The sequence below is a fragment of the Typopeltis vanoorti genome, chromosome 2 (genome assembly GCF_054136105.1).
Source record: "Typopeltis vanoorti isolate ZY-2024b chromosome 2, IOZ_Tvanoo_1.0, whole genome shotgun sequence".
NCBI lineage: Eukaryota > Metazoa > Arthropoda > Arachnida > Uropygi > Thelyphonidae > Typopeltis > Typopeltis vanoorti.
The window spans coordinates 44,998,771-45,026,409 of NC_143550.1; the positions used below are offsets into that span (position 1 = coordinate 44,998,771).

A 27,639-nucleotide genomic window follows, 5' to 3' on the forward strand; every position below is an offset into this window, starting at 1 on the left:
TAATGGCCACTGGAGCACGCTTTTATAACATGAATAAATATAAATGACAAGTAAGCTCAACAGTGAAACATATGTATGGTAAAAGCAGTTGACTTAGACATGACTATATCGTTTGTTTTCCTTCTTTTCTTTATATGATTTGTGGGTTTAATATGCGCACATAATGATACCTCGTTAAGTCTCTTACAGAGTATCTGTTTATATATGGGAGGTTTTGAGAGACAGACACATATGCACTCACGCACATTGAACTCCGAATTTGAGCAAAACAGTACTGAAGCACCTAATTCACTCTAGTGGTTAATTTATCTGCACTGTTTGGAAACATGAACGTAACACGTGGCTCAATCAACTCAGTTCTTCTATATATATATATATATATATATATATATATATATATATATATATATATATATATATATATACATACATATATATACATAAAATAGTACATATTTTAATATGTTAGTCTTAGACGACGCTTTCATCGCGATCATACTCACGGACGGGGCGAAACGTGTCAATTGGTGTGTTGCTGGACCATTTTGCATCTCCATCTACTAGTCTGTGGGAGAAAAGTCCAGTCAACCAGTCCTTTAACGATCCCCTGGATCCTTTCGTGGCTTCGATTTCGTCGTAAGAGCGCCACCTTTTGGAATTAAGTCGTAACAAAGATGGTTTCAAGTGATTCCTTTCCACCATATTTATACCGCTTGGTTTCTTTTCAATGTCTGAGAGTAACGGTTTAAAAATTTCATCCCGATGGTACGCAACATGTTTAGCTTTGTCCGGTAGATCTTTCATGTATATTTCACTCGTGCAATCGCTTTCGACATCGCCGTTGCAGTTCGTAGGCGTTTCCATCTCCGTTTCCTCGTTGACGAACGACTCGGCAGAAGGAGAGATTTCGCACAACGACGAATTCTTCAAATCGTTATTACACTCGATGCAGCATCCGCTTTTGCTTTCTCGAATGTGATGGTCTTTCGTCCTATGCTGGGGGGAATCGCGACTGATTTGAGGACTAAAACGCTTCGCGATACGCGGACTTTCTTGCGAAGATACTCTTAAGAATGCTGGAAGACCAGGCACAGATCCATTAGGAAGAGGAGTGAGAGCCTCGTCGTTAACGATGTTACAACCATGATCACCTCTCATGGCTAGCGAACCTCGTCGGTTGTACTCGGTTTTGGGGCTCCGCCGTCGCATATCTAAATCCCGAACTGCAAACAGAGGCTGGGGCGGTATTAAGTCTCTCGGATGGCGACGGACGTGACGACTTTCATCTTGACCTACTAGCCAGAAGGTCCGCAAATCACCTTTTCCCTAAAAGAAATACAAAAATGAATATAAACTTCAGAACATTCCAACAGATATTGAAATTCATCTACAGTTAATCAGAGAGATGCATTAAATGGGATTAGAAACCACGGAGGTAGCTAGAGAGAAAAACCATCCATTAAGTCAGGATGGCACTTTATAATAGTATTCATGATTACAGTTATTACTACTTGAGATGGGGAATACAACACAACATAAAATTAATGGAATAATTAGGTAATGAAAACATGATAATAAGTTAAACTAAATGCGTTAATATTCGATATTTGAAAACCAAATCAAATCATAACATGCACAATGCAATCACCAAAATTGAACAGCCAAGTCACGAAGGTAGATTGTTTTCTAAAACTAAAAGAATATCATGTCTGTTGTATTTTATCAGTTGGGAAATCCAAATAACGAAAGAAAGAAGTAAATGCTCCTGCTTACAAAGTCTGGCTAGCTAGAGGGAGGAAACAAAGCCATTGAGCCCATTTTGCCATCTTCAAGTAACTGAATATGATTAAAAATGAATTCGGAACTGAAATTATAACAGATTTCTTTTAAATAGATATATAATTAAGATGTTATGTGCGGTTGTAGTTGTAATACTTACGATACGCAAGTCCCATTAGATTTAGGAATCGAATAACATAAATAATCTCAAATCTTCTTCTTCTTCTTCTACGCGTTATTCCCGCTTCTTATGCAGGGTCCGCGTGTTACTTAGATGCGACTTCTTGTTAGTACTACTCCCAACTGACCCGTCGCCTGGGAATATATTTTTTGACTGTAGAGGCGTATGTTCACGGGGCCGGTTTGCCTGTTTGCGGGATGAAAAACGCCAGATAAACTGGCGGGAAAAACCCTACTGACCGCGCCCAAGACCGGCTAACTTGGCTATGCCTGAGGAAGATCCTCAAATTCCTCACGTCTACAACGGGAATCGAACCTGGGACACTCCTTCCCCAGGCATATGGTTGCGAAGCGCAAAGCCACTAGGCTAACCGCGCGGTCATAAATAATCTCAAATATGAGAGGTAATACCCTTTGAACAACTGCTTTGATCTAAGCATGGAACAAAATAGTTAAGAAATATATCTAAGCAGAACAGACAACAACGCCTGTTGAATGTTCTAAGGTGATATTTATACGAACAATTACGCCTGTTATTTTAATATGCATTTAATATGCAATATGGTTATGTGGTGAAGTTTACATGAGTCGTTTACGATATTCAGCATGAGTTTGTGGTTCATCCTGAAGATATTTTGTAAAAGAGCAATGAACAGAATAAGTTGTAAGTAATGTATAAAATCACAGGGTTATTAGATTGTTCTAGACTCAAGAAATAGTTTATTGACTATGTGGACAGTGTATCGTTAGTTAATTGTGATATTCAAGCCGATTTTCCCGAGTTTCCGGAACAAAACATCACTTTCCTATGAGACTGACTAACTAACTTACTTCTGAGTGAAATGCCCTTACAAAGGTTCTTCACGTCTCAAGCGGGATTGAAATTTCGATGGCAAAAACAGAAGCTGTCAATCCGCACTAGAAATTGATTTCTGTTCTCCTGATAAACAACAATATTTGAGAAGTGTGCTAACATTTGACATATTTTACTTTTTGTATTTATATTGTAACCCGTGTTCACCTCTATCCTAAGCTTTCGCACTAATCGATGCACTCTTTACAGCTATGCCCTAAATTTGCTAAAATAACATTTCAAAATCAGAAATGACATTTCTAAAAAGAAATATTAATTTTTTTCTAGAAATATAATTTCTAATTTAGAAGACACTGTCGTAAAGTATTAAGTTATTAAAAATTTTAATAAATATTGCACAGAAAATTTAGTAAAATTCTTACCTTAACTTTAATAATCCCTCTTTCTTGTACTACATATCCACCTAAGCGGGCCAGGTAATCTCTGCAATCGCCGCTGATGTGGATCTTCAAAGCTACATGAAAAAAATGTTAATTAAATCTATACTGTCTTATTGAATAAAATCGCTCAAACATAAAAAATTATAATGAAACCAATATTCCAAAAGATGTGTTGAAATGCTTGTACAAATAAAATTAGGTTGTACAAATAAAACTTTCTACGATAATTTTTATAAAATGCATTTTGCAATGGTATTTCTTGTTCACCAGTATAAAATAGCATTACCGTAATTATTATATATATTATATCTATGGATAGTTTATTGATACAGTGATTTTGCCATAAACAGAGGTTGATAGGCAAAGCCTATAGCACTTAAAGGTTGATAGTCAACCTCTAAGTGTGATCCATCGATATCCATTTTGATTACAATGCGCAGCTATACATTATCAAACAATTATCTTCAGATCGACGTTAGAAACCCAAGAATACACCGAACAAAAATGTCCTTTATAGATTTTAACAGAATACATGTGCATGTTTTGTTTGAAGGTTACTACTTGACTTTTAACTAGTTCGCATAGGCTAAGAGCTAAATAATCTGGGAGACCGACATAGAACTTTTTCAACCAAATTCTGGACTCCAGTATTAGCAGGATGCTGGTCTCCGCACAACAAAATTCGTTTGCCATCTTAAGACATTCACAAAAATCCGGGTTACAGTGGGATTCGGACAAATACTTCTTGTTCCAGCTGGAGACCCAGCTGCAACAAGAACAATCAGATTAATCAAATTAAAATTAAATTAATTAAAACAATTAATTTGATTTTAATAAAGATTTTTAAGTGATATTGCGTGTAGGCTCATTCAGATTTGCTTAAACAACAGTAAGTAAAAGTTGTTTACATTAAAAAACAAACATAAAATCTCGTGTCACTGAATAATATAGCGAAGTTAGTTTTCAAGAGAGTATTGCAATTATTTATTAAAAACAATCATTACCTTCGCCATTAGATTCCATCCTTGAAGCAGTATTTACAGTGTCTCCAAAGAGACAATATCTAGGCATAGTAAGTCCGACGACTCCGGCTACTACAGGACCTGTAAAAGTAAAAATTCGGTACTCATTGCTTCCAGAAAATACATGAATTAATCATAATCACAAAGAAAAATTAAATATGCTTTGCGTATTTAATAACACGATTCATCTGGACAACAATACGAATATATTAAAGCACAAGATTGAAGTCTATAACTGAACTGATGGCCCCTGAGCAGTTTGTTTTAATTTTTCGCTCAGGCTCTGCTATCTACATCATTGTAATAAAGAGTAATTGCGACGCATTAGTGGGTTTGTAGTTTTTCTACCTTCGGAAGAATTTTATTATTGAGAGCCGCTTCGTATAATAAATAGCAGCAGCATTAGGATCGCGCACTTAGCACAAGTAGAACTTAATCAGTAGGATAAAATGATGCAAGCTAATAGCAGCTAAAATGAGCCTAAAGAAAGCATGCCTGCCTTCCTCTTCTATTTCATTGCAGCTTAGAGCTCATATCGTGAAGTCGCGTGGCCTGGTCGCATTTCATCAAAGCGATTTCAATTAAGAAGTGGTACACATTCCCGTAAAATGAAATCATTATTATAAAAGTGGCAGATGTCTGAAATGTGATGCCATAATCAAAGATGCTTCGACAAGGCTGCTCTAGAGATATAAGATTTTCATATTTTACAACTAAACACGCAATAATTTTTCGTTTACGCAAATGAGAATGCCCATCATAAATTGGGTGGTCTTCGAGTTTCGGCCTACAAAACGGTGGGTTCAAATTCCACTATGGCTTGGGTGTCCTACTCTCTTTAGGTAATACTCGACTTCTCTTTATCTCTCTCTCTCTCATTGGAATTCTAACAACCAACTTATTAGCGATAGTCTCAAACAGAGAGATCTGTAACAACTTAACTAATTCCCATAAGTATTTGGTCTTTACAGGAGGTTTTATTGGATTATCTGTGCTTTATCCCACTCATATAACTTAATATATTTTATGTTTACTGCCTTTTATGGATAAAAATATCATGGACAAATTAATTTAATAAAAAAATAAAAATAAGTACATCTCCAAATCTAAAAAATAGAATAATCAGAGAAAATCAAAGAATAGAAGGTCATGTTTTAGCAATTTGCTCATATTTTATAACAATGTTACGGCCGAGTTGGATAAAAAGAATGGATAATGTTGGATTTTTCTAAAGCATTTCATAGGATATCACACGAAAGTCTGTTGCGTAAACTGCAGAATATGAGATTGGAATATAATCTATTGACTTGGATCAGGGGATGATTGAAGGATAGATATCAAAAAGTGGTATACAGTGGGTGTGAATCTGTCAAATTTAAGGGAACCAGTGATGTACCTCAGGGTTCGGTCCTTGGGCCATTATTGTTCAATCTATACATTAATGACATTAAGCGGTTTCTATCATCAGATTTGCAATTGTTTGCTGATGATTCGAAGATAGCCAGGGCAATCAGGGATGCTACTGATATTCATCAATTACAAAATGATGTGAATAGACTGGAAATCTGGGCAATTAAAAATGGCTGTCATTTAATGTTAGTAAGTGTAAAGTTATGCACTTTGGCGTGATTAGAGTTCCAGCGGCATATTATAGTAGCGGGGTTATGCTATAAGAAACTGAAAAAGCAAGGGATCTTGGTGCGTTGGTGGATAAGAATTTAAAGTTCAAAGGTCACATAATAAAAGTTGCAAATACAACTCAGAGGATAATTACGATGTTGAAGCGAACCTTGACATGTAAGGATAAGGAAGTCATTTTGCCTCTTTATAAGGCTTTGATAAGACCACACCTGGATTATTGTGCGCAAATTTGGTCTCCCAGGTTCCAAGAGGATAAAGAAGCTGTGGAAAGGGCGCAAAGAAGAGTTACAAAGATTATAACCGGATTATGGGATTTAGATAACGAGGAGAGATTGCGGGTATGTGGATTGCAGACTCTGGTTAACAGGAGAAAGAAGGTGTAAAGATTTTTGTCACAAAGACTTGCGAATTCTCTTTAAAACTGTGTACTTTGGCGAGGAGGCGCTGCAGTCGTGACAGAAGCAGACGACGCTTGGGACTTGATTAGCAAAGTTTCCGCTGTGTGTGGTATCCATTTTTTTTAAATGTGCCCGAAGTGAAAGAATAAGTACAACATTAGTGTTTGAAGGCAAATTATAATGTTTTTGTAGTTTCAAGAATCTTGTAAAGCAAGTTTGTGTCAAGTTTTTCAGAAATAAATAACATCACTAGAGTTACATCAGTGAAATGCGTATGAATGTGTTCTAAAAGTATACGTATAAGCGAGCATTCATTCTGCGTAATGATCAAGACTTTCACCAGCTTTACCACTCATCACAAGTCCGAATTTTACTGGCGCAGTCGATAGGACCTACAAGGTGAGAGCAATTCGTTATGTAAATGCATGCTCCCATGTTTTAGAGTTCTATTTTGATTATTTGGGCGAAAGTCTGTTTTAATACAAAACAAAAAAAATAGTGTTCGGAGTTTGTTCCATCCTGGAACAGTAGTAGTTTTGATTTCTCGCCAGAGAAAGAATACATCAGTATTCAAATTTTGTTCCATCCTGGAACAGTAGTACAACAGTTTGGATAAATGAAAAACACGCCAGTGTTCAAGCTATATTTTCGTCCCAGATAGTTCAGAATAGTTGTTTTTTTTTTTTTCATTTTAAATTTATTTTGTTCTGCAGTTACCGATTTGTCCTGTTTTGCATGTTAGTTCCATCTTGGAACAGTCAGAACTTGTGATTTCTCGCCAGAGAAAGAACATGACAGTGTTATCATAGTTAATTTTTGCATACTGTTTTGATAGTTCTGTTTCGAGATTTCAGTTATTATATAGTAGCGGTGTAAAATCGGAACTATTTTTTTGTTTTTGTTTTGTTTTTATATATCCACACATATATATATATATTTGTGTATTTGAAAGTGTAGTAAATTGTGTAGTTGAAGTTTTTATCTGATAATATTGTAAGATTTATCTATGTTTACAAATGATATGTTGAATTTAATTATGAGTCCCATAATCGCCAAATGTATACATCTCTTTTTGGGCTTTTAAAAAAAAAAAAAAAAAAAGTGCAATTGATTCTTTTTTTTAGGGTGATTTTTTTTTATCAGTAAAGAGAGTTATTGTTTAGCACCATGGCTTATTTAACCAAAGGTAGAAAGGAAGATTTACGTAAATTGGCTGAAGAATTGGGAGAGAAGCCAACTGTTGAAATGAAAGTGATAGATCTTAAAATGATTATTACGGGAAGTAAATTTTATGAAGAAGAATTTGTTAAAGGGATGTTAGAGACGATTATTAGTACCAGACTCGAAGAAGAACTGATGAAGAAAGAAGAATTAGAAGCTCAACGGCGGAAGGAAGAACTAGAAGCCCAATGCCGGAAAGATGAATTGGGGGCCCAACAGAAAAGAGAACAAATGGAGTTCGAGTTGAAGAAACTGGAAATTGAAGCGCGTGTTCAACCAACCTCAACTCCAGTATCCAGTGACAATAAACCATATTGTCTTGAACTAATTAAGCTAATGCCTAGGTTTAGATTACAAGAGGATGACATTGTGATATACCTATCCCTGTTTGAAAGACAAGCTAAGAGAACAAAAATAGATGTTAAAGACTGGATATCATGTCTCTTGACTTTGTTACCATTTGAGATTGTCCAATTAATTGGTAGAGAGTCAGAAGAAAATTGCGAAGATTATGAATATATTAAAACAATTCTACTAAAGAGATTTAGACTGAATCCTGAAAGTTTCAGAAAAAAGTTTGTGATGCACCAAAAGGTTGCTGAAAAATCTTGGAGGGATTTCTGTTATGAAATAACTAATTATTTCGAAGAGTGGATTGGTGGCCTTGATATCAAGGATTTTGAAGGGTTAAAAGATCTAATTATTACGGATCAACTGAAGAAGAAAGTACCACATGAAGTGAGAGAACATCTCTTAGACGACTGGGCAAAATTCGTTTCTCCAACCAAGTTAGCTGACAGATTGGACGAATACGACAGTGTTCGTAGTACATCAAGGAAGCCCATCGGAGCTATTCCGAAGGACAAGGTTACTGAAAAGTTTAGACCTTATACTCCACCTGCTGAGCGAACATTCAAAAATAAGTTATCTCCCTCTCAAAGTCCACCGAGATGGTACCAGCCGTGGCGAAATGATGATTCATACAAGCCTCACTACAAACCAACTTGTTTTACTTGTAGAAGGGAAAGTCATATTGCCAAGTTTTGTATGAAAAATAGTCAATCAAAAGGTACTCCTACTACAGCACACAGTAACCTAGTTCAAACGTCTACCACTGGGAATGACGATAAATCAGGTGTGTTGACTGCCAAAATTTCCATTCCAGTATCCAAATCAGTGGACATTGATCGAAATGTAGATGATTTGAAGGTGGTCAAAATCAAATGTGGAAGTAGGGTTTTAAATGGAATAATAGATACGGGAGCGCAAATATCGGTAGTGCGCGAAGATTTAGTGGCAGATACGCCCCATGATGGAGAAAGTAAGATAGAAATATCTTCTGCTTTCGGAGAAAATGAAATAACACCCTTAAGGATTTTTGAAATGAAAATTGATGATAATTTACAACGTAATGTTCCAGTCACATGTGCTGTCTCAAGAAAACTGGTTACCGATCTGCTACTGAGCTCCTCTGCCTATGAAATGCTGGTCGAAAGCTTCGAGCTACATGAGAGTAGTCATCATTGGGAGACACCGGTTCTGAAATCAAAAGATTTAAGCGATAAACGGTCAGAAGATGATGAAGATGAAGACATGCCTTCGAAAATAACCAGTACAGCATTGGCAGTAAGTACGATAGAGTCCCCACCAGGTGAAGAAAATGAGTGTATACCAGAAAAAACAAAATTCGAATTCGGCAAACTTCAAAAGGATGATGAGACGCTTCGAAGGTGTTTTGAATGGGCAAAAAGACAGAAAAATTCCTATGCGTTTGACAATGGGGTTCTGCTTCATAATGAACATATTTGTGGCGAGAATATTAGACAAGTAGTGCTACCGCGTGTGAAACGAGAGAATGTCTTAAAGATGGCACATGAAATCCCTCTTGCTGGCCATCTCGGCGAAAAGAAAACCCGTCAGCGAATCAAGTACTCATTCTTTTGGCCTACCATTAAACAAGACGTGAAAAAATATTGCGAAAGCTGCAAGGAATGTCAAATGAGAAGGACTGCTACATATAGAGATAGAATCCCCATACGACCTATCGTCAGACCAGAAGCTCCGTTTGAGGTATGGAGCGTGGATTGTATCGGACCGTTAGAACCCCCATCGGGAAGAGGACATCGATTCATAATATGTGCTGTTGATTTATGCACTAGATGGGCCGAAGCCATACCTGTCAAGGAAATAAGTGCTAAAACTACATGTAACGTTCTAATGAGGATATTTACTCAGACTGGATTTCCTAAAATGGTCTGTACCGACCAAGGTACGAATTTCACATCTAAACTCACTCAAGCTTTTGAAGATCTGCTAGGCATAGCTCCACGTTTTTCCACTCCAGGACATCCTGAGAGTATGGGCGCTGTTGAACGTTGGAACAGAACTTTAAAAGAGATGATGAATAAGAATATACAGGAACATGGAAGAAACTGGGATTTACATCTTCCCTATCTTCTATTCGCATACCGAGAAGTACCACATAGCACTACTGGGTTATCACCTTTCCAGTTGGTATATGGAAGATTACCTCCAGGCCCCTTATCTTTGTTAAAAGAAATTTGGACTGGTGGACGAGTCATCCCAACTGCTGCCTCTCGCTCGGTTGAAAATTATTTACAAGAGCTTCTTGAAAATCTAAGAAAAGCTCATGAAATTGCATCCGAGAATGCCAAAGGGTCTCAAGAACAATACTCCTCCAGATATAATCTTCGTTCCAAAGGAAAATCCTTCATGGTTGGTGAAAAGGTTTTAGTATTGTTACCTTCATCCTCTCATAAGCTTCTAAATACTTGGACAGGACCTGCTACAGTCGTCCAACTTACTAGACCACATTCTGCGAAGGTTGAGATGAAGGATGGAAGTATCAGGGAGCTCCACATAAATAAGCTTCGACCATATATTCAAAGAATTAATCATGTCGGTCTAGTTTTCGAACTAGATGAAGATTTCGGAACACTCCACTATGCACCTGCTGACAAGATGAATAAATCAGTTGAAGATATTAGGAAACACCTTGAGGATATGAAAGCTCTCTTGACGGAAGAACAAAAACAAGAACTTTTTGACATCCTCCGGAAATATGCAGATGTTTTTAGTTCCAAACCTGGTCATGCCAAAGTTGATGGACACTCCATCAAAGTTACAGAGAACTGTTCCCCTAAGAGACTCAAACCCTATAGGGTGCCAATCACTCTACAAAAGGAAGTAGATCGACAAGTCAAAGAACTGTTAGATATGGGTCTCATTGAGCCAAGTGTCAGTGAATGGGCTCATCCCGTGGTTTGTGTGGCTAAGAAAAATGGAAGTGTCAGACTATGCATTGACTTTAGATTGCTGAATAGTTTTACTATTCCAGATGCTTATCCAATGAAAATAGCTAGAGATTTATTATTTGAGGTAGGACAAGCAAGATTTATCACTGTAGTTGACCTCACCAAGGGATATTGGCAAATCCCTATGGAAAAGGAAGCAAAGCCCTTCACCGCATTCGTGACGCATTCTGGTCACTATCAATGGAATGTCTTACCGTTTGGAATGAAGAACGCTGGAAGCACATTCCAGAAATCATTAGATAAAGCACTAGCTCCTCATAAGGCATACTGCCGATCTTATATCGACGATTTGGCTATATTTTCTAAAACATGGTCTGAACATCTCACCCACATAGATGAAGTCTTCAAAACATTAAGAGAGGTGGGTTTAACAGTAAACCTAGAAAAATGCGAATTCGGGAAAAATCAAGTGAAGTTCCTAGGTCATTTGATTGGATCCGGTCAACATTCTCCAGACCCAGAGAAGGTCGAGGTTATAAAAGGTTTAGCGACACCAGCAACAAAGAAGGAAGTAAGAAGTCTACTTGGACTGGCTAGCTACTACCGTGACTACATACCACGATTCTCCCAAATTGTATTACCACTGACAAATCTGACTAAGAAAAGTGTCCCAAACAACATTCCTTGGACTACTGATGCTGATGAAGCTTTTACGAAACTCAAGGAAGAGCTTATAAAAATGCCTTCTTTGCATACTCCAGATCTCGACAAGCCGTTCCAGTTGTATACGGATGCATCAGCAACAGCAATTGGCGCATGTTTAGCTCAAAACAACGAACAAGGAAAAGAATTGCCCATTGCTTTCTTCAGTAAGAAACTAAATTCCTGTCAAATGAAATGGTCAACCATTGAAAGGGAAGCTTTTGCGTCTTGGAGGCGTTGAAAAAGTTTGACACATGGGTATTTGGTGCTGAAATACAGGTAATTTCAGATCATAACCCTCTGACCTATCTAACTAAAAGGGCCCCTCATGGTGCCAAGTTGTCCCGATGGGCTTTAGCCCTACAACGTTATAATCTGACTGTTACATATAGAAAGGGTAGTCGTCACGGTAACGCTGATGCCCTTTCCAGATTAAAAACTGATATAATTAATTAATGCTATTGGCTTGTTTCTTAATAATGATTATATATTTTCTTGATGTTTAGTTAATGATAATTATATAGTTTTTTTTTGTGTGTGTGGGAGCTGCATCGCACCATAAAGCTCTCACCTCATTTCTTGTATTTTAGAGTCAATTACTCGCCTGAGTTTTTTTTTTTTAGATGCAACATCGACACTCCTGTGACGGATGTGCTTCCCCCAAAGGGAGCTGTAAAGATTTTTGTCACAAAGACTTGCGAATTCTCTTTAAAACTGTGTACTTTGGCGAGGAGGCGCTGCAGTCGTGACAGAAGCAGACGACGCTTGGGACTTGATTAGCAAAGTTTCCGCTGTGTGTGGTATCCATTTTTTTTAAATGTGCCCGAAGTGAAAGAATAAGTACAACATTAGTGTTTGAAGGCAAATTATAATGTTTTTGTAGTTTCAAGAATCTTGTAAAGCAAGTTTGTGTCAAGTTTTTCAGAAATAAATAACATCACTAGAGTTACATCAGTGAAATGCGTATGAATGTGTTCTAAAAGTATACGTATAAGCGAGCATTCATTCTGCGTAATGATCAAGACTTTCACCAGCTTTACCACTCATCACAAGTCCGAATTTTACTGAAGGGTGATATGATAGAGGTCTATAAACCTTTGAATGGGTGCTATAGCATTTCAGCTGATGGAAATTTTCGTTATATGGAAGGCAGGGAGAGAACACAGGGGGTTCATCCATGGACCTTAAAGTTGTTCTCAGTCAAAAAGGGATAAGAGCTAGGTTTTTCTTCCAGAGAGCAGTGAGTGAGTGGAATAATTTGCCCTTAGGTGTAGTGAGTGCATCTAGTGTAAAGGAAGTTAAGAGAAGGTATGATACTTGTTTGAGTAACTTATAGTCTCCCTCGATGAGTCGTTGACTCCCTGGAGGTCTCGATAATAATAATAATAATAATAATAATGACTTGCAATTCTAATTTATTGCACAGAAAATAATTATTACCAAATACGAATTAGCATCAACTAAATCTACGTAGTTTGTAGATTATATAACCATGTAAACACCATGTAAAATGCAATATAAATTATAAGAAAACTGTTATTTGAAAATATTCAAAAAATTAGAATAATTTTTGAAGTTGTTCAAAATATTAGAATAATGCGGAAATAAATGCACAAAAATTGGAGTCAAAGGTAAACAATATGATGATTAGTACTTCGTTGCGTCCTCCTCAGATTTTATGACCGTTTGTAAACGGTTTGGGCATATTATTTATTACGGTTCAGTCTTTTTTGTTTTTTATCAAAATATGTCCGTATGGTCTGCAGACTAGAAACACATTTATTTTTGTTTCTTTGTGAAGCTATTTCTTCATAATTCTTCACAAATTCTCAGTGGAGTTTAAGTTCTCCCGCCAAGGAATTACACTGTTTTGCTTTTCTTTGAGCCACCTGGTAGTAGTCTTGGAAGTGTTACAAGAAGCTGAATCTTGCTGAAAAAGGAAATCACCATCACATAAGTCTTCCTATGACACTAAAAAGTGCTCAAGAATTTTTTGGTATACTTTGGAATTGACTCTTTCGTAGACAAGACGCAGGCTACCTGGACCCTCTGCGGTCATACAAGCCCGTAACATGGCAGAGGTTGGAAATTTCACCGAACGTTTCATGAATTCTTTATCAGATGCTTTTTCTTTAAGATGCCAAACACGTATTCCCTGATGAACATAGAACACAAAAAACATACTTTCAGCGCTAAGAAGTACCTTCTCCAGTCCCACAACAGTCTTTGCTTACACTATCGCTTTTTTTTTTTTTCTAAGACGAACCTGCTTATGACTTTACTTCCGAGCTAAAGTAAATATCACTATTTACTTTTGCTCGGAAGTAAAGTCATAAGCAGGTTCGTTTTAGGCACACGAAATTTAAAACCCAATTTGCGAAGTCGTCTTAACGTCGTAGATTTAGACACATTCATTGCTAGTTCTTCCATCTCCTATGAAAATATCTTACACTTCGAAAGCGATTCTTCACGATATTCTTCAATCTTCTCTCATCTCTTGATGTAATTATTACCTTTGGACAGCTATTGCAGCGATTATTTTGAAACCTCTGGTTATTAGAACACTGTCTCAATACTCTACTTACGCTTGCTTGAGAACATTTCAATTCCTTAGCTATAAACTGGTGAGTTTGGCCTTCTACTGCTGCTACTGAAATATATGCAATTTCTATGCTCTTCTCAAAACCAATCGAAAAATGTTTGGACTATTCTAATATTTTGAACCACTTAAATTAAGGGGATATTAAATCCCACATAGTTTTAAAACCGAATAAGAAACTCAAAGATTGGAATTAGAGAGTTTCTTTCCGAATATAGTAAACTATAAAGTATCGGCGAACACTTGCTACTCACTGATGAAGCCTCAAAAAAGGCTGAAACCGGTCTGGGTAGTGACCTCCCTCCATAATGTAATAACAGCATACATTTCCTAGGAAATGTGTTTTTACACTATGGAAAATACCTAAGAATAGCGATCTGAACTTCACCACCTTTGCTGCGAGTTGTCCGGTATTGTACTACGTACTAGGGTCACTTGCATTAGCTCTCGCTAAGTGTTCGCCGATACTTTATAGTTTACTATATTCGGCAAGAAACTCTCTGATTCCAATCTTCGAGTTTCTTATTCGGTTTTAAAACTATGTGGGATTTAATATCCCCTTAATTTAAGTAATGTTTTCATTGCCGAAATGAAGCTTATTAGCTCTTTATACTTAAGTAATTTTGAACCACGTTAAAATTATTCTAATTTTGTGAATGTTTTCAAATGACAGTTTTCTTATAATGTATAATTTTATTAATATATTTTATTATATTAATAAAACTAATATATATTAGTTTTATGTGTTTTAATAGCTATATAATCTACAAATTACATCGACTTAGATGATGCTAATTCATATTTGGCAATAATTATTTTCTATGCAATAAATTAGAACTGCAAATCATTCAACACATTTTCTTTGATCATCTTAATTTTTCGATTCGGAGGTGTATAACATTTATCTGTCAAGTTAAAATGCTGAAGAAGTGATTCTATCGGATGTTGCCCAGCACAATATAGTTAAACAGTAATTATTAATATGCAGGTAATGGTTAAATATTAATACTCGTGTTTCAGCTTGGAAAAGACTGAAATATCTGGAATGTCTACTGAGCAATCATTGATTAAAAAGTATGATATGGCCTGCAAATGGATTTATGACTATTATGTCTTTATGTCCGTTTTTTCTACTACTAAGTACTCAAATTAAATGATTAATATCAACTTATAATGATATATTATCACATCGAATAACCGAAAAGAAAATATTCGAACGAATACGCATCTGTTTGTCCCAAAATGTTTGCCATAGTAATCCCATTTAGGCATTTTCTTATAAAGTTGAAGAGGGATATTGTATTTGGTTGCAGCTCTGTTTTCTTCTCTCATTTCTATACATTACTTTGTTTTCATGAGTATAGTGTTGTAATTGAACTTATTTGCATCTATTAGAGATTTGATTAATTCTGCTGTCGATAGCCTACATATGAAATATGCCATTAATATAAGTAACATTCACATCTTAATCTCTATCTTTCATAAGATACCCTCTTTAGATCATTCCATTAACTGAAAGCTTGGCGTCCGTGCCATATGACTCATTTGGTTCTATCGTAAAATGATGGCCAACCCCGATTATTACTCAGTCATTTTAGAAAGAGTATTCCATGGGTAAAAGATACAGTGACAAACAGGAGAATAGATTTAAGCAAGTGTCATGGAAATAATTTTCGTGAACCTACTTCCTGAAATACACAGAATTTCATTTATTTTATCGCAAAGTTTTCTTTTGTATATACTTTTCCCTTCTGAATTTAAAGTTTTTGTGAATAAATTCCTATAATTATTTCTCTATCATTCAAAAAAGAATTTAACGGATTGATATAACTTTCATATTGTCGACATGCAGCCTAATGCATTTACTTTTATCAAGAAAGAAATAAATGAAAATATCTCTTCAAAATAACGTTTTTGTGGGCAGAATAGGAGTGGGATGCGATGCTAAATTTAATTAGACCGGCAATTTTGTTTCTCATGTCACTCAAGACCGACCGCTTACAGATGCTTCACTTCTAGGAATCTCTTCTATGCAGATTTTTTCAATTATTTGTGTTACATTTAATAAAAGTGAGGAGTGAGGATCCGTGACCGAATTACGAATGACATAACCAAGAAAAAAATGAAATTGTGTACAAAAACAAAAGTTGTTAACGCGAGTAAACGTGGACCACATTCAACTTTATAAACAAAAAAAGCGGATACAACGTTAATATTAAAAAGTGCGGTGCAAGTGGAGTAAACATGTAACATTGTCCAAATATGTTGCCGAACATAGAAAGGTACACCCTATCATAGGTTAGAATGGAAAATATGCTTTGGTTGTCCAAATCTTACGGAATAAAGACGGATAAGTTGGTCAAGGCAATCGAGGCAATAAATAACTGATACTGTTAACATAACGGTTTATAAATAAATCCTAGATTACATTGACAAGTTCTCTACATAGAATAAATAAATATACGTTTGTTTTACTTATATTTTTTTTCACGGATCTCCATCGTAAGTTAGCAGCTTAATTTCTGAAACTGATTATAGCAAAGTAGTGGAACGGAGATCTCAAGATGGGTGAATGCACACCCAAGGTTACGATTTCTGTATAGTCTGCGTGTGGCTTCGCGGGTAATTCTAAATAGACGCCAAGGAATCATATCTAGAACATTGTGACAAATATCTCAATATTGGAGGTTGTTAAATAAACGTTTAGGATTTTATTTGGCTATTTTTCATAGCCCGTTTTGTAAAATGGATTGCGTAAAAGAGGAAACTACAACTGGTTGAAGAGAATAAACATACAAACTCATTCCCATAAACTGCATTTCCATCGAATGTTACGATTTCGCTAGATAAGAATGAATCGTTAGCTATTTATAATGCTCTGTCGGAAATATTTTAAATTATCTCTTCTGTAATATTACTATTCGTTTAAAGTAAACAGAAGTGCTCTTTAAGGATATTGGAACCAACCAATAGCGTAGTAAATTAATGAATTAACTTTATACAAAAATATTCTCCTTACGAGCTAATGCCGCAAGCCGACATTAATTTGTTTTTATTCGTAGAAGACTACGAATATTAAAGTGTGCATGTTAAAACTAATAAAGAAAACCCCATTTAATATTAAACATGGTTCATTGCATAAAAATAATCGGTAATTATGTGGGAAAAAAGTGAAACAAAATAAAAGCTTGTAAGTTAATCCATTTTGGTATGCCTTTGCGGTAAGTATCGACATATTTTTGTAAGCATGTTTATGATTTTAAAAAGCACACCTCTTAAAATTAATTCCTTTAGGCTATTCGTGTCTAACCTTTGGGGTGATTCTCCTGTAATGGGATCTTGCACGCAATATGCATTTATATCGTAAGCACGTTTTTATTTCGGTTCTTTATGTTCTTTTGTTAAGAATTATGTAACTTAAGTACCTGTCGAAAAGTAGTATTTCAATCACCTTGGATCAAAAGTGATTGAAATACTACTGACCTTTGAGGTATACGAGTACTGCTTGTGGCAAAATATTCCCTTTCAAAGAATGCGATTATTTCTTGAATAATCAGACTGTGAAGTCAGAAAATACTTCTCGTAGGTGTCCTAGAAAATTCCTTCATAGTAATAATTCTAGAAATACAGATCTCATTTTCACATTTTAATGGAGAAAAAGAAACGTAAAAGAATGTAATTCTTCTAAATAAAGTCCAATAGCTTTAAATCGGTGGTTTAAATTAAACTAATTAGTTTAAATTACCGATTTAGTTTATTAATTTTAAGCAAAAAATATTGTTTTAGGTGTATATTTACACCATAAAATTGTGAATTTACAGTTCTTTTCTAGTAATCGAAACAAGAAACGTGACTTTACGGTGACGTAATTCATTATTTTATGACGTAATGAATTAATTCATTAATGGCATCAAAATGCCCATTTTACTCTTCTGGTTAAGTAAACGTTTCAGTGTGTAAGATATAACAAATCTTTTAAACAACCATTTATTAGTTGTTTTTCCCACGCTATAAAACGGTTTTTATATTCTTGATTAACTGCTGTTGGCAAGTTTACCCTTTAGTGAACCTCGGTTGTTTCAATTAATCTTTGTCTTGATATATTTGTGATGAATGGTCTTTATCAAACATTTAAAATAGTGATAACACGAAGTAGTAGATAGCAAATGCATTTTAAGCTCCAAGATTTCTATTTGCAGAAACAAGACTATGTGAGCCAAAATTTCTCTTGTATGAATTTGAATCATGCAATTAACGAAAGCTAAGTTGAAGATATATTAATACTTTTAAAAAAATTATTGCACTCATATGTACAACTAAATAAGATTTTCCCCCAATCTGTTTTCACAGCAACTAGTTTTGTATACTACTGGACTAAAACATATTAGTCGTAAAATGACCTGTTGCAAATATAATTAAAACATACTTTTCTGGCGATAATAATGGATATTCATGGGACAGAAAGGAAAAAAAATGTTTCAATGTAAACCTTTACAGATACAAAACTACATTCACTTACCTGTATGTATACCAATTCTCAATTTCAATGTTTGATCAGGGCGATGGCGTATTCCAAATGTCTTAATTGAATCTAACAACTCGAGAGCCATTGACGCTACTTCACTCGCGTGGTTCTGTCCATTGCGAATTGGAAGTCCACTGACAACCATGTAAGCATCCCCAATGGTTTCTACCTTGTAAACATCATAGTAACTAATGATGGCATCAAACACGGTGTACAGATCATTCAGGAATGTAACTACCTATTTAAAACAATGAGAAACACAGCTAAAAGAATTGCTGAGTTTTTTTATTTTCATATTTTGCAACTTTTAAATTTTTTATAATGAAATGGATGTGGGTATTGTTTGCAAATAACAAAATTAGCGAATCTCCTCCTACTCTCATTACATTCACAAATTTGGGTCTTCGTTTTGAACGAAAGTGGGCAATCATATTCATTTCAATGTTCGTCTTAACTGTAATGCCCTTAATCACACATAAGCTCAATATAATTATATATTTTATTTGTTCCGACTAAATGAGCCCTCCAATAAAAGTTAACTGATGCTTTGTGTGTATCGAATATATATATTTTGAGGTGCTAAAGCGAGTAAATCGCTTAAGCACTTAACATATAAATGCGCAGATTAAATGTTGGTACAGGAGGATAGCGGTAGAGTTATTCAAACAACCTCTGAGCGTTGCTATTGTTAAGATCATGCTCAGTTCTTCATTCAGACAGCATGCACGCTCTTTTATGATCATGCTTCTGCAAATTAACTAAAACTGAGACTGGTTTTTAAAACAGCTAGGAATATAAACAGTTCTTTAATAATAATAATAAATGTGAAAATACCAGTATTCTCACATGTTAAAGGCATGCTGAAAATCCTATACTCCAGATGTATTTGCACAATCGATGTGTATCGAATATTCTGTGTGAAAGATGCTGCAAATATAAATATTGCTGCATTCATCTGAAATATTTCTTTGTTTTTCTTGTGGGTTACGTTATTTCTTGCTACTAAAACACGAGTATATGTATGTATTAATTATCCCCCAGATAAATATCTTATAATTAGTGATCAATACACTGCTTTTATTTCACATTTAAGTGAGTTGAACCGAAATTGGCCTAAAATATATATATATATATATATATATATATATACACAGTATAATGAAGTACTCAATTTGGAAATTGAATGCTCGGAAAAGTAAATATTGCCACTAGTCGAAAACATCTTTTTTTTCCCCTCTTCTTGTGAGATCAGAAAAACATTTTTTTTAAAAAAACGTCAGGGTTTAAAAGGATAGTAAGCTTTCAGAAAGGAATTAAGAATTCTTTTGTTATTAATGAAGTGTCATTTCTCAAGAGCAAGTAAAACATTCTTAGAATAGCAAAATAATCATAAGTTACAACACTGATATTAAGAATCTATAGATTAAAGCTGGTTAAAATTGGAATTTAATCTTATGATAAATTATTTAAACAAAATAGCATTTCAATTTTCTAATCTATAAAGCGAGTCACCTCCATCGGTGTACTTGTAGCTGACAAATCCGTGAAACCCACGATATCACTGAAATAAATTGTGACAGCATCGAATGTTTCTGGAATCACTGCTTCTCCACGCATAAGTTGTTCAGCAACAGACCTGAAAAGTAAATAAATAAATAAAATGGTATGCATACTTAGATCATTATAATAATTCACACACATATTGAAGATCGTTTAAAATCAGCATTCAGCAATCAGGAATCCCAACGGAAGTAGAAAACTTTTAGTTGCAACATTTTGGCAGCCAGTCAATGAAGATGGTTGAGTTGAGTGCTATTGAATGATTTGCAAAACCTCAAAGCGATAAACTGGCAGACAAAACGCAACCATCTCGTGGCCGTAAACCATATCATATATAAATTGTGTCTGAAATAATGCGAGGTCTATGGATAATTATTTTTTTTTAGTTGCGGAATTGAAAAGCCTACATGCCTGCACCATTGATCGACAAACTCGGAAATCTTCTGATGAAAAAGTTCCTCGGTCGGCAAATAGAACAGAACCAAAAGTAGTCTCTCTAGTTTTGAAAGAACGAAAACAGTAGTCGCTTTATTTTTGATATATTAGTATAAAAACGGAAAGAATAATGTGCGCAGTAGAATTTGAAAGAGACACCTATACACAAATTAAAATGGTTGAAGCATCAATTGATAGCGAATAATTATTGGCATGTCAACTGATGCCATTTAACCCCTTGACGTATCAATTAAAAATCAGAAAGCGGTCGTTTTTCTGCCAATTTTTGGGCGAAGTTTGGGAGAGGGTGATTTGCTGGATCGAATTCATTATTATTTGAAAAATGATGAATTTGTGCAAACGAAATAGCCGATACACGCCGTTGGCAACTTTTCTCGGCTGAAAGGAAATAGGCACAAGATTGTCTAGCGTCTATATTCGGTTGCATTTATATGTGAAACCAAAATTCAAAATCAATTTTGGTGCAATAAACAAAAGACGTGTCACAGACATCTTTGTATGTTAAGGGTTAAACAGACCAAATAGCCTTGCTAGTCGTTTATTTTCATATACTACCCTTTCGGTGAAACTACGTCGTCCATGCCGTATCCGAGATGAAGGTAGCAAGCACTTTTAATCAAACTATAGTATTATCAAATGCTGTGGAGAACCTGATGGAAAACTACCTATTCATTTGGTTTTTAATACAACACCAAATTATATTTAAAAAACTTAAAACAAGTTTAATTTTCAAATGATATACGAGTACGCACAATACTATTACATCCCTATCGATAACAGTTGTTGCTAATTCATCTCTAGTTGGTGTTTTTAGCTCACTTCTCATAAAAGTATTATCTGTAAGCACAGCTTGCAAATACAAACTAGGATAAAACGAATAGGAGAGCAATTGATTCTAGTAAAGCTGTAAGGATATATTTTAAGCGATGTCATTTAATAAGCATCAATCAAATACAATCATTAATCTTCTTGAAGTCAAGAACGAGGCTGGATTTCATTCCTGGATTCGTTCGTCTAGAATAATTTTGATTGAGAACTTGCATCACTTAATATCTTCAACACCTTTAGTTAAACAATCCATTTGCCCTTTGTTTTTCTACTGTTAGGTAACTAACACCTTAATTGACATTTTCTGAATAATGGACCAATTAAATTTTAAATGTCCGCACCTTCAATTAGATACTTATTAGACAGGTTATCAGTTTTAAAGTAATTAATGACCTCTGCTTCGCATCACTTTGAATAGAGCCGTTGGGTCGATAGTTGTTGCAAAATGTCTTAAAGTATAGTAATATGCATTTTAGAACAAATAATGCTTAGCAATTTGTTTCCAAGTTTAGCAGCTACTCCTTAAACAATACGTGGCTTCACCATAGAGTTAGTTTAACGATTATAAGTTAATTTATTGTTTATAAAAGGTTAACACTTTTCTTAACTTGGTAAATTGCTACCCTATTTCTAAAAAGCCATTCTAAATAAGATAATTTGTTTATTGATTTTAGTGGGCAAGAAAATAGGCTCTCTATAGAGAAAATGTTATGGATTTATTAATCTGTAAGTGCTAATTCATCTGTGCTAAACTTCTAATAGTTTAACCTAGTTTGTTCGAGAATCGACAGACTGCAGTAAAATAGCAAAGTAAATAGGACTAACTGCCTTATTTAGAGTTGAAATGTGAACCCTCCGCTGAGTAAATCCCTTGTGATTTTATATCTCGTTCTCAAAGCAGATCTAGAGCATGGGCTTTAACAGTAGTAAAGATCGAATATACTCAACCCAATGTGTGATAAAATACAGCATTAGTTCACTGCGTTTACTGTACCCAAGGAATTGTCCACGTGATGTCTTTCTTAACTGTTGGATGGAGAATACTTTATGTCGAAAACTTCATTTTGTTCTCTAATTCCTATGGGAAACAATTTTCTTTTCTTCAGGATTATTGAATATATGCTAAGGATAAAGGTCATAAAAATATCCATGGTAAGATCAATCTCCGACGCTGGGATGAAAGAAGGTGTAAATATAACCAGCAGTTTTAGTAGCTTCGCTTTTATCGACTTGGTGCACTGCCTTACTATTAATGCTCTCTCTCTCTCTCTCGCTCTCTCTCAAAAACACACACCAGAAAGAATACTAAGAATGGGGAAGGATTTGATATCTCCTTTTCTTGTACAGGACAAAATTCGTGATAGTCTCTACTGGGAGAACATTTATGACTACTGGTATGCTATAAAATTCACGCTATTCGATTAATCAGTAAACACCTTCCCAAAGAACTATCGTTACCGGTAAAATGACTTTCCGTTATTTATTGCTCCAAAGATAAAAAATGTAATTCTAATACGTTCAACATTTACCAAAGGGAGTGGATAGAACTATAAACTCTTCAATGTTTTTGGTAAGAAACTGTTATACAGCTGTTGTTTTCTTTCTTTCATCAGTATCGGTAAATGACTTCATTTCTACAGACGATTATTAGATTTTTTTGTAGACAATAGCCATCTTGTGTTCCTGATTCTAACTTGCATGATTGTTTGCAGTAGGTTATACTGTTGATTTTATGGACGTATCGAGGGGTTAGACCAGATTTTCCGGAAGAAACAATCCTACTAACTAGGCACCAAAAATTAACTAATTGTGGAAATGGATGACAAAAATATCAACTAATTCGGGAACCAGAGACAACATTTAAACCTACATTTTTTTCCTTCTGCCTATCTAGTATAATAGAATTACCACAAAGGCACCTTAATTGCTAAATATCACATTATTGAGAAAAAGAAATCACAACACATTCTAATGAATTAGGGCTTCTTTTTTTTGTTTAAAATATATCATCCACTTACTTTGGTAACATTCTGTGCAAAAGGGCTTCCGTTTTCTTTTGTTCTTCTATCAACTGAACAGTACGTTCATCAACTAATTCTTCTAGGTTATTAGCATATTTTTCCATCATATCCATCATATTATCCATAATGTTCAACTTCCTACGAATATCCAAGTGATGCAATAATTAATAATAACTAAATGAAATTAGTACTGACAAAAAATAGAAAACAGTTTCAATTGCTAAGAAATAATATTATGTGTTTAAAGGGCATATATTGTAGGGGAAAAATACAAAGTATATCATTTCACTGTATCATTTGTTAGGATTTCTACAGAAGGTTCCTATTTCCTTAATCTGTATTGCTCTTTTCAGCTATCTCCTGTTCAATTTACAAGTGCTTAGAGATTTTCGGGTCAAGGTTGAATTTATGCTTAAGCTCCAAAAGCTTACGTTTAAATCCCTTGCCATATAAAGAGAATTTGAAATCAATATAAAGTAGCTGTTTTCTTCATAAATACAAATTCAATTCTGTATGCTACCTCAGATCGCTTTGGTTATAATTTGGTTATAATCGCCTACTACTCTACAGTATAAGAATATATAAAATTTTAATACAGATGTTATAACTACGCTCTTTACGAGGATAGCTTTAAAACAACATTCAAGATTAGTTACATGATCAGCGTGTTTTTGTTGCACTGGCACGAACAGCTACAAAGCAAATTTTATTTCTATATTTAGAATAGCGGATGAGACAGACACTCCTATTCAATACTGAATAGCTGAAATCGTGCATACTACAGCACTGGGTTGATTCCTTTGCTTAGATATTTGCAAGATTTTACTTTATTCTCAGCTCAAAATATGCTGTTTTATTAATTATTTTATTTTACAGCTTTAGCTACTGTTGACTCTAGCACACATAATTCATTTTTAAATATGATTTAAATAGCATTTAGCGCATCAAAGCTAACAAGAATTGAATCAACGGCTGAAATGACAGTTTAAAGATGAGATGGACGCATGATGGAATATACTTAGCTAGTATAATTCAAAACATAATTTGCATCATATCTAAGGTCTGTGTGTATTGAAAATGTTTGATGAACATGCAGCAAAGGATGATCCAGTGATACCTGAAGTCTGAACTTAGGCTAGAAAAGAAGAGAAAACACAAATACAGGTTACTATTAGGCTATCGAGGAATGTTATTTTGTACTCTGCTAGAAAACAGATATACTATACGTGGACCATAACTTCCTTGTTTGAAAATTTAAAGACGCCTCAGAAATGCTATACACACGAATTCAATACATTGAAAACCAAGATACTGCCTTAAACTAAGCCTGGTCGTCTTTCATTCATCAAAAATATGAAGCAAACAGATCTGTAATACGATGTATAATATCTTTTGAAATATGATTATTCTGCCCAAAAACTTTCCCAGGTCGTGTAAAAAAAGTACATAGAACGAGTAGAAAAATGAACTTTTTTAACATGTTAGAATTATACGGTATTTATATCACAATAGTCAAGAATCACTCGCAGGCGGTTTGTGATTTTTCAAAACATGATTTAAACAGAATTTCCTGAACATTTTATGTCATTATTGGGCAGAATGTGTGATATCAAATTAATTTGCATATCATACTCGTATTCTCTATCATTCTTAAAATTTTTAGTCGTCAAAATAAATTTACACCTTGCATTTTCTAAATAACCGAATGGATATTTAGTGATTCAGAGTTCTCTTCACGAGCTTCATCCAATCGAAATATTCAGGCTAGATAAAGGTATAAAGTCAAAATAAAAGTTGGCTGCAACTTTTCAGTAATAGTGCGTTTTCAAAGATTCAAAACCTTCAAGTTCATTTAAAAAATAAAATGTGCAATTACCCAATTCAGCAGATCATTCATACATACAAACTGAACGAGGATAACATTAAAATCACGACGAGCATTTTCTGCTTCATTATTAATGATGTATGCAGGAAACCAGCTGAGCTGCGTTGGGTTGGTCAGTACTTCTGCCGAAATTTGGTGGTATGAAGCCAATGTGTCAGATTTGTTAACAACGTGGGATACGAACCTAGATCTCTCCAAACCATAGACAAATATTGTAAAAGGATGCAGTCGAACAAAGACTTACTCTTTTTCATTGGAATGAACTACAAACTACTTTATATATTTAGGTTTTATATGATCAGATTACGTACAACTCCTCATGAGGATATAAAAATATATTTTCAAATCCCACGAATGTTCCACGTTATTTGTTATTTGACAGCTTTCCTTTGATCTTTCTCTCTCTCCACATCATTTCAAGAGCTTGATGGCTTTGAATTGCCACACAAATATTACTCTTTCTGATGCTCTTTTATCAATTAAGAATAATGAACGTGCAATACTTTTTAAGTAATTTTATCTATTTTTCCGTAGCACACAATACCGTTGATATGCAATATTTGTGGATTATGATCATAAATATAAATCATTTAGATATCTCTTAGCAGAATTCAAAAGTTAAATATAGTATTATGTTAAGAGATTTGTATGTAATATTTAATGCATCAATCGTATGTTCTCTTTTCCCTAAGGGCAATCTTGTGGAACGCCATTATGTTGAAATGCAAGATCCTGAAGCAGAGAGAAAAGACAAATACGGTAGGTTTTTACCCAGGAAATACTAGATTTCTAAGTAACAATGGTATGTCGTAATATTGACCGAAGTACTCCAGCATAGTTAGGATGAATGGTTACTTACTGTGATATGTAAGCCTTTCTTCCTATTTCGAAAATATTTCCCAAAGTTATGATGGTAGTCACAGGTGAAAAAATAATTCATTTTCCACCTGTGGCTTTTGATCTAAAGAAAGTCGTCTGGTAATGTATTTAATATCAAAATACAATAATGTGCTTAGATTTCAATTATTTGGAAAATGATATTTTCCAAATAATTGAAATCTAAGCACATTGTTTGAAAACTTTAGGCAATTTGTGGATTTCGGAGTTTCTTTTATAAATTTGATTTGATAATGCTTCAAGCATAATTAATCTCTGTTTTAAATATTTTCATTAAATTTTTAAATTTCATCAATATTCATTACATTTCTTTTTTTTTAACTGCAATATATCTTCTAATTTTTATTTTTGCAGCGATTAATTAAGAACTTTTCGGGTTTTACCTTCGTAAATTTAAGGGATTCATTTCATGTTTCCGCGCGCGATATTAAAATGAAAATATCGATATTAAATTATCGATTAGTTTAAAATCAATTATTTTAATTAATCGATCTAATAAAATCACATATTAAACCATTAACAATTATTTTATTATAAATATGTCCTCCTTAATTGTGCTACACTATTTATTGAACTTACATTCCATCTCTCATCTTTTTCAGTCGTTCTCTCAACAGGCGGAAATCCGGACGGAACTCTGGTCGTTCATGCCAGGCATCTTTCATGACAAGCAAGACGTAATCTTGGCACTCTAAACCTTGTATTGAAGGACGGAAGGAAATACCATCGCTGGAAGTCTCTTTCACTTTATTGATGATTTCTGCAAATGACAGTACAGAATTACTTTCAGAGAACCATTATAAACTTGTAATATCTTACGAAAATAATAAATAAATGGCTGTCTTAAAGCCACTTCAAAAAGAGGATATAGTATTAGGTTGTTAGGAATTTGGGAAGATAACCAAATTTATGGGTATGTAATTTCTATACGAGTATATTAAGTCTCGTGAAACATGAAGGAAAATGAAGGAAGACCGGTTCGGGAAATTTGAATTATTGACAGTATATTGACGTTCAAAGTGTCCATGACATTTCTTTAGTATTAAACTAAACGGAGAAGGTTACTGATGACAGGTTAGATTGAACAGAATCCTTGAAAACATATGCTGAAAATGCAGTGAAAGAATCGAAATGCTTTCTTTTGTAGATACTTTGGATGCGTTACATAATTATTCTTAATTAAAGACCAAGTTAAAATTACAAAGAAAACACAATCATAAATTATAATTAACCATACTTTCGATAAAATGATGGATATTCATAAACATTAATGCTTTTAGAGTTTAAAATGAGATTGATCTCCAGGATTCCAATATATCCTAAACATCATTTGCATAGCTATTTGGATTTTCTCTGCTAGTGCAAATGTTGATTACAATATTCATTTGCACAGTTT

At 34.5% G+C, this 27,639-nt stretch overlaps 1 protein-coding gene across 1 annotated transcript in view; it reads right to left on the reverse strand.

The window, feature by feature from the left end:
* Positions 1-471: 471 nt before the first annotated feature.
* The window catches only part of LOC150108978 (receptor-type guanylate cyclase Gyc76C-like), a 276,890-nt gene continuing 249,722 nt past the window's right edge, over positions 472-27,639 (reverse strand). The window contains exons 16-22 of the mRNA XM_090401394.1: positions 26,823-27,003; positions 23,459-23,599; positions 20,109-20,232; positions 18,591-18,834; positions 4,218-4,316; positions 3,196-3,287; positions 472-1,326 (exon numbers count right to left, since the gene is read on the reverse strand). Coding sequence (XP_090257520.1) covers positions 472-1,326; positions 3,196-3,287; positions 4,218-4,316; positions 18,591-18,834; positions 20,109-20,232; positions 23,459-23,599; positions 26,823-27,003 — 1,736 coding nt within the window. The remainder of the gene's footprint in view (positions 1,327-3,195; positions 3,288-4,217; positions 4,317-18,590; positions 18,835-20,108; positions 20,233-23,458; positions 23,600-26,822; positions 27,004-27,639) is intronic.